Raw genomic sequence first — 8,772 nt, 5'->3', positions numbered from 1 at the left:
TTGAAGAAGCATTTTAGAAGCAGCACCTGCAACTTTGCATTGGCAGTAGCTTCTGCTAGAGTTTGGTCCGAGTGGTGAATTGTCTTAGTTGCCATCTTCAGAATGTTTGCATTGTTATCCCATAATATTTATGTTATAATTACCTTTTCATTGGATATGGAGACATCCGTGTTGCAAATTGTCCATCCATTCGGGGGAGGTATCCATTTGTTCCATTTGTTGTGGTTTGTTGCGTTCAATTGTCTATGTTATGAAATTCTTCAATTGATTTTGGTGATAAGTTCGAAGGCATGGTGCTCTCTTTTGAGACACCCTTTATAAAAAATATGGGATAAGCTCATAATGGAAATATTAAAAAATCTTTTAAGTGTAACATTTAGTTGACTAAGGAATAGACTACAACTACCAACAGAGCTCGGTAGTGCGTACCAACTCGGAGTGATGTAGAGAAGCTTCTATAAAGGTCGAGAGAGTTAGCTCGGGAAAAATCCATTACTTTAGCTCGGAGAGATCCTATGCGCATGAGTCAGTTTGAATGTGTGTTATAGCCCAAAAATATCAGGATTTAAATTTAAATAGTGGTTCCACTTTTTAAGGAACTAAATATATATTTGAATATTATTAGTTGTAGTTTGATTTTCAAGGAAATATCTTGTAACATCTCCCTACAATCTTGGAGGAGAATTTGAGATCAGTCTCTCTATAAATAGAGCATGTTATTAGCAATTTATTGACAGGGTTGCTTCTTGTACCCCAAATTCTGTGAAAAGCTTTTACTCATAATATATTAATAAAAGTGACATGTAAAAAGTAATCTCGTGTTCATTTCTTATTTATTGTTTATTCTTTCTTGTTTTTAGTTGATGAAAAATTGTGTCAACAAAATCATCAACATTACAATTTTAATACTAAATTATAACATTAAAGTAGAAAGTTTGAAGTAACTAACATAAGTGCCCAATCATTAATTATATATATAAGAGGTTTTTACACAATTCATTACAATATTATTTTTAATTACTATACTAATACCAATTAATATATTTTTATTTATTTATACAAATCTTAACCAATTTTTTATTTTATTTACTAAAATTGTCTTTATTATTTCTTATACAAATATTACCTAATTAATTGAGAAGCATGATATTAGGGTATGTATTTAAAACTTACCATTTTAAAATCTTTTCTGTTTTTGGTTTATTCCAAAAAAATTATGAACCTCTGCCATAAAGCACATATTATATACATTTCCCCAAACAATGCACATTTTCCCAAATTCAAAATCAAAACCCCAAACCTCTTCTTCTCTTCATTCCCAACCGAAAACTCATACACTCAAACCCATTTCTATTCTTTATCTTCCAAACCGATGGTCTCAATGAGGAGCGCCGATGATACTTTTTCCATAGACTCACCGGAGAAGGAAGAAGAGATGGAGGTTGAGTCTGAACTCGAGGAGACTCGCCGGTGATACTCTTTAACGTGACTGTTTGTTTATTTTTATAAACTGAATAGTATATTTTTATTTTAAATTTAATATATTGTTTATTTTTATGTTTATGCTCATGATGCCATTTTTAATTTTTTGGATTGTTTTGTATGTTTATATTTATTTTTATGAATATTTCTTGCTATGAATATACAACTAAGTGTATGTTTATTTTTTGGAAAGCATTGTTTATTTTGCCAATGTTGAATGAATATATTGTACTTTAAACAAATTTGTTTATTTTTTAATTGTTATTTTTTGCTTTAAATTGGTAGATGTGGTAAATGTACACATTTGTCATATTTGTGTATTATGTTTTAATAAAATAAACAGTATTGTATATGTTAGACAATAACGCTATTGTTAAACACCATTTTCATTTATTTTTATCATGCTATAGTAAAATAAACAAAAATATTTTAGTTAGAGACAGGTAGATTATAATTATACATAGTAATTTTTTTTAAATCTTTATCAATAAAATAAAATTAAAATAATACATTAGAATAGCATGTTATAGTTATATTAATGTTTTGTTAATTTATTGTTCAATGCGTACTTTTATACTAATTACTTTTATGCTTATTTTTTTCACTATATTAGTTTATCATATTAAACAATTTTATTTAGACAATTTATAGTAGTTTTTCTTAATATGGTTATTCAAATATTTCATGAATTGCTTAATTGTGTATCTCATTTAATTGAGATAATAATTTGAATATTATATAATTACTATTTGATTTATTAATTGAATTCATATAATATTAAATATGGGAAGTTATATATATATATATATAAAATAAATTAGTAAAGTGGCTTAATTAGTGGGATTGTGTTTATATAATTATGTTTAATAAAATAGTATATATTGTATATAATTTTGTAAATAATATATGTGATATTATTATAGTAAATATTTTACTTTTGTTGTATATAAGTGAAAAATACCCTGTATATAAAGATTTGATTGGATTAGTTGGTAATTAAATTTTGACAGTCCGATCCCCCAATTGTTCCAATCTAATTAACTACTAATTTTTTAAATTGAATCCAATTGTAGCCGTTCCAATCTAATTAACAACTAGTTTTTTTAAATTGAATCCAATTGTAATTGTAATTGAATATCTACTTTTTTGCAATTAGATTGATTCAACCTAATTGAATTTGTTTGAATCCCAATTCTAAGTCAAAATATAAATTTGGTCGTCAATTTACAAAATAAGTTATTAAAATTATACCTTTAATGTAAAGAATAATTTTTTTTTATTTTATGAATAAGATCATTGTGTTGCTCAAACTATCATGTACAAATACACCAAGAATTCTCAACAAATAAGAAAACCAACTTGGTTCAAAAATCCAACAGGATCGGCCAAGAACAACACTTAGCTCCTATACAAAACAATCCCCTGTACAACATTCAGCTATAAGCTATAAAGAAACTCTCTATCTTTACTTGAAGCTTTACATGGTAATACACTAATTAATCGCAATTTACACTCATTTTGAATCTTACTCACTGTGTGCTTGATGTGCCAAAGCCTCTGATTCCATAGAACATCATTCCTTACCCTCCAAATATTATAGACAGTAGCGGCAAGGATGGACAACAACATGCTCTTGTGTATTCTCGAGAACTTGGCATGAGAAATCCATTTCAGCAGACTAACAAGGTTAGTTGACTGTGCATTCCAGTTGAGCCAACTTTTAATGGCAGTTAGACATTTCCTACTATATATACACTTGAAGAAGAGATGCTCGATGTTTTCATTTGCTTCCCCACAAAGCAGACAGGCCTGATCAAGAGTCGGATTGTATTTAACAATTCGATTCTTTGTATGTAATCTCTCCCACAAGACTAACCACATAATGAATCTATGTTTAGGAGTAATAAGTCTATCCCAAACAAACTTGCTCCAAGGCACTTTAATTTCAGGAACAACCAACAGCTCCATTTTTGATGCTATAGTTCTGAGATAAAAAAGATCCAAGCGAAATTTTGGCTTTGAATCTTTCTTTCACAGCAACTATACGCTTTCAATACCAGCTGCAATCCATAGGACAAACATAATCCCACCAGTTTCTGTTCACTAAGTAAACACTATTTATCGATTTGACAAATAGGTTATCTTTTTTCTTGGCAATAGCCCAAACATATTTCCCTATGGCAGCCTCATTCCAATCATGAATTCTTCTAAAGCCTAAGCCACCTGCAACTTTTGATAAACAAAGATTTTCCCAAGCAATTAAGCCATGACCATGAGTATCCGAGGTTCCTTTCCAAAGGAAAGCTCTACAGATTGCTTCAACATCTCTAAGCAATTTTTTTTGGTAGAATCATGATCTGTGCCCAGTAAGAATGTATTGAAATTAATACTGAGTTAATCAATGTAACTCTCCCCATGTAAGAGAGGTTCCTGGTACTCCATAGCCGAATCCTGCTTGTCATTTTCCCTAGAATACTTTTACATTCAGCAGCAGAAATTTTCTTAGAAAAAATTGGGATACCGAGATACCTGAAGGGAAGGTAGCTGCGAGTATAGCCAGATACATCAAGAACCCGTTCCACTTCTGTTGCAGGCATGCCATGGCAGTAGACCGCAGTCTTAGAAGCATTGGGAAATAGACCTGAAGTATTAGAGAATAATTTCAAACCTCTTAACATCAAAAGGATTGAAATGTAGTCTCCATTACAGAAAAGCAAGAGGTCGTCCGCAAAGCACAAGTGATTCAACTTCAGTGTTGCACATCTATCATGATATTTGAAACCTGGCCATGTCCCTACCTTGGTCAAGATCTGAGACAGGTACTCCATACCAAGAACAAACAACAAGGGGGAGATAGGATCCCCTTGTCGAAGACCTCTCCTTGCTGCAAAGAATCCATGAAGAGATCCATTAAGGAGTAAAGAAAATTTGGGAGTTCGTATGCAAGTCATAACCAAATCAGTGAACCTTTGAGGAAAACCAAAGGCCTTGAACATCTCTTCAATGAAGCTCCAATCGATTGTATCATATGCTTTCCTTAGGTCAATTTTGATCATGCAGCTAGGTTTACAATTTTTCCGCCCATACAATCTCACCAAATCTTGACACACCATGATGTTGTGGGCAATATATCTACCATGAACAAACCCCCCCTGATTTTTAGCAATTAAATCAGGGAGAATTCTCCGCAATCTCGAACAAATCATTTTTTATGTAGCTTTATAGATAACATTGCAGCAGGAAATATGGCGAAAATCACTTACACTTCGAGGGCAACTACTCTTTGGAATAATTGTGATAGTAGTAGCATTGATTTCTTTGAGAAGTTTCCCTGAATTCAAGAAAGAAAGTACTGCAGCTTCAACTTCAGCACCTACCAGATTCCAATTGTCTTGATAGAAGCTGCTACCAAAGCCATCAGGACCTGGAGACTTCATACCTGGAATAGAAAATATTGCCTCTTTTACTTCTTGAGCTGTGAAATCTGCTTGGAGAAGATTTAAGTGCATGTCCGAGATCTTTGAGCCAAGATCAATAATGCTTTGATTCACCTAAGATCTTTGAGACATTGTAGAGCCTAACAGCTGCTGAAAGTATTGCAAAAAAGCATTTTGAACACTTTCTGGTGTATCACACCAGTTACCTTGTTCATCTTCAATAGAAAAGACTCGATTTTGGGTCCTCCTTGCCCTCAAAGAAGCATGAAATATAGCTGTGTTGTCATCTCCATTTTTAGCCCAAGAGGTTTTAGCTTTTTGAGCTAAAAAAAGAGAATAGGCCTTGTAAATTTTAGTATCCTGCTCCCTAGCTGCTTGTTCCTCGAGCAGAAGTTTACTGTTAAGTGGATCGGTATTGACTTTGCCCTGCAATACCAGTAAGACTTCTTTAGCTAGCATTTCTTTCTTTTGAAGGTCATTGAAACCTTCCTTATTGATACTCTTAAGCACCTGTTTCAGCCGCTTTAACTTCACTGTCAGTTTGAACATATCAGTCCCTACAACTCCTTCCTGCCAGCTTTTAGCAATTTTTTCATCAAAATTCACAGCATCTTTCCACATACTAAAGTACCTAAAAGGTTTTTTTACCCACAAACCACATCTTGGTGTAAAGAAACTAAGATAGGACTATGGTCAAAATTACCTTCAGGTAAGAAAACCGCCTCAGAATGATGGAAAGAATCAACCCAAGCAGAATTGACCAAGGCACGATCAATCTTAGAAAAAACTCTGTCTTCCGGCTGTTGTTTATTATTCCAGGTAAAGAAGGCCCCATAATGTTTTAAGTCTTCCAGTTGACAATGATCCACACAATCTCTAAATTCTTGGGTAGGATCTTTGGTATTTCTCCTTCCAACTCTTTCATTTGAGAGCGGGATATCGTTGAAGTCTCCCATGAGTAGCCACGGTCCCTGCACTTGTGCTGAAATATCTTCCAAATCTTCCCACAGCTGCACTCTTTTACTATCTTCATTAAAACCATACACAATCGTAAGACTAAACCTGTCCTTGCTTTGATTAGAATGAGCAATACAATGGATCATTTGAGCAGAACATATTCTGATATCTAAGTCAAATAAACTTGGCTGCCATGCTACTACTATTCTCCCTTTGTCTAGCCAAGGATTATTATTCGTAAAACACCAATTCTGAAATAAACTAGAGTATAAAGAACCCATGTTTTTATTCTTTATTTTCGTTTCGAGGAGACTAACAAGCCCAACTTTTTTAGAGAAAATCAAATGCTTGATTTCTTGATGCTTTTTTTTTTATGAATAAGCCATTGTATTACTCAAACAAACCAATACATCCAAGTCTTGCACACCCAATACATATACAATAACCCAAAACTAACCCAAACCGGGTTATCAGACCAGGACAATTAACCCCTATAAATCTGTATATTGCAGATCAAATCAATCTGGTAAAAAATTCTCTATCTTCCCTAGAGGCTTTACAAGGAAACACACTAAGCAATCGAAATTTACAATCATTTTGAATTCTACTAACTGTATGGTGAACTTGCCACAACTTTTTATTCCAAAGCACATCATTTCTTACTCGCCAGAGATGGTACACTGTCGCAGCAAGACAGGAAAAAAGCATACTTTTATATGTATTCGACACATGCTTGGCATGAGAAATCCAATGCAGGAGTCGGTGAAGATTGATGGACTGTGCATTCCAATGAAGCCAGCTTTTGATAGCCTCTAAACACCTCTTGCTGTATGTACACTTGAAAAAGAGATGGTCAATGTCTTCATTCTCTACCCCACACAGCAAACAGACCAGATCAATATTAGAATTATATCTAACTATTCGATCCTTTGTGAGCAGACGTTCCCACATGACTAACCACATAATAAATCGATGCTTGGGTGTAATAAATCTATCCCAAACACATTTCCTCCACGACACTCTAGATTCTTGAGAAACCAGCAGATTTACACCGAGTTTGGTATTATATCTCTGTGATAAGAATGAATCATAAAAGATTTTTTCCTTAAAACAGTCCTTCACAGCAACTAAACGCTTCCAGTACCAACTACAATCTGTGGGACACTTGTAATCCCACCAATTTTGATCCAACAGATATACGCTATTAATCCACTTGACAAAAAGGTTATCTTTCTTCTTGGCAATTGCCCAAACATACTTTCCCATGGCAGCCAAATTCCAATCATGTAGTCTCTGAAAGCCCAAGCCACCAGTCGCCCTTGATGAACAAATATACTCCCAAGCAATCAATCCTGGTATATGAGAATCTGAGATACCTTTCCAAAGAAAGGCCCTACAAATTGCTTCAACATCTTTGATCAACTTCTTTGGTAGAATCATTATCTGAGCCCAATATGAATGTATCGAGATAAGGACTGAATTGATCAAAGTCACTCTTCCCATATAAGATAGATTCTGAGTGCTCCAAGATCGAATCCTACTAGTCATCTTCTCCAAAATACATTTACAATCTGCAGCAGATATTCTTTTTGAACATATAGGTATCCCGAGATACCTGAATGGGAGATGGCTGCGAGAAAAACCAGAAGCTGCCAGCACTCTATCTACAACAGCATCAGACATTCCATGACAGTAAATGGCAGTTTTCTCAGAGTTAGGAAGCAAACCCGAAGAAGAAGAGAATAACTTCAAACCCCTCAACATAAGCATTATTGAAACAAAATCTCCATTGCAAAATATAAGCAGGTCGTCCGCAAAACATAAGTGATTCAACTTCAGATTTGAGCATTTATTATGGTACTTGAACCCAGGTAAAGACCCCACCTTACACATAATTCGGGACAAGTATTCCAAACCAAGAACAAACAACAAGGGGGAAATGGGATCCCCTTGTCTAAGTCCTCTTTTTGATGCAAAGAACCCTTGTAAAGAACCATTGAGAAGCAAGGAAAACATGGGAGTTGTTACACACGCCATTATTAAATCTGAAAAAGATTGAGGAAAATCAAAGGCCTTGAGCATATCTTCAATGAACCCCCATTCTATTGTGTCATATGCTTTCCTTAAGTCAATCTTTATCATACAGCTAGGTTTGCAATTGCTCCGCCCATATAATCTCACCAAATCCTGACACACCATGATATTATGGGCAATGTATCTTCCATGTACAAAACCCCCCTGGTTTTCAGCAATTAAGTCAGGCAAAACTTGTCTCAATCTCGAGCAAATCACTTTCGATGCAGCCTTATAGATCACATTACAACACGATATGGGCCGAAAATCACTCACACTTCGCGAACAACTACTCTTAGGAATAAGTGTAATGGTAGTCGTATTAATTGCCTTAAGAATTCTTCCTGATCTCATAAAAGACAGAACAGCAGATACCACATAAGAACCAACCAAATCCCAGTTATCTTCGTAAAAACAACTTCCAAAACCATCCGGGCCTGGAGCCTTCAAACTAGGGATAGAAAATATAGCTTCTTTGATCTCCTGAGCTGTGTACTCGGTTTCAAGTCTGCTGGAATGCAACTCAAAAAATTTTGGCCCAAGATTAATTTTACATTTCTTCACCCGGTGTTTGTTCTGCATCTCAGAGCCAAGGAGCTGCTGGTAATACTGTAAAAAAGCTTCCTGAACAGTAAGAGGTGTATCACATCAGACCCCCTGCGCATCCTCTATTGAATATATTCTATTCTGAATTCTCCTTGCCCTCAGTGAAGCATGAAATATTGCTGTGTTTTCATCACCATTTTTAGCCCAAGCAATTTTTGCTTTTTGAGCTAAGAAGAGAGAATAATCCTTGTATACTTTAGCATATTTGTCCCGAGCC

General features: G+C 34.6%; 1 protein-coding gene across 1 annotated transcript; it reads right to left on the bottom strand.

The window, feature by feature from the left end:
* Window positions 1-5,033: 5,033 nt before the first annotated feature.
* On the bottom strand, window positions 5,034-6,022 carry LOC133833064 (uncharacterized). The gene is made up of 2 exons (XM_062263322.1): window positions 5,623-6,022; window positions 5,034-5,530 (listed from the first exon to the last, which is right to left on the bottom strand). Exons 1-2 carry the CDS (start codon window positions 6,020-6,022, stop codon window positions 5,034-5,036), a joined length of 897 nt encoding a protein of 298 aa, XP_062119306.1.
* Between the last annotated feature and the right edge of the window lie 2,750 nt (window positions 6,023-8,772).

The sequence above is a fragment of the Humulus lupulus genome, chromosome 4 (assembly GCF_963169125.1).
Source record: "Humulus lupulus chromosome 4, drHumLupu1.1, whole genome shotgun sequence".
NCBI lineage: Eukaryota > Viridiplantae > Streptophyta > Magnoliopsida > Rosales > Cannabaceae > Humulus > Humulus lupulus.
This window is presented reverse-complemented; position numbering and strand designations above follow the sequence as displayed.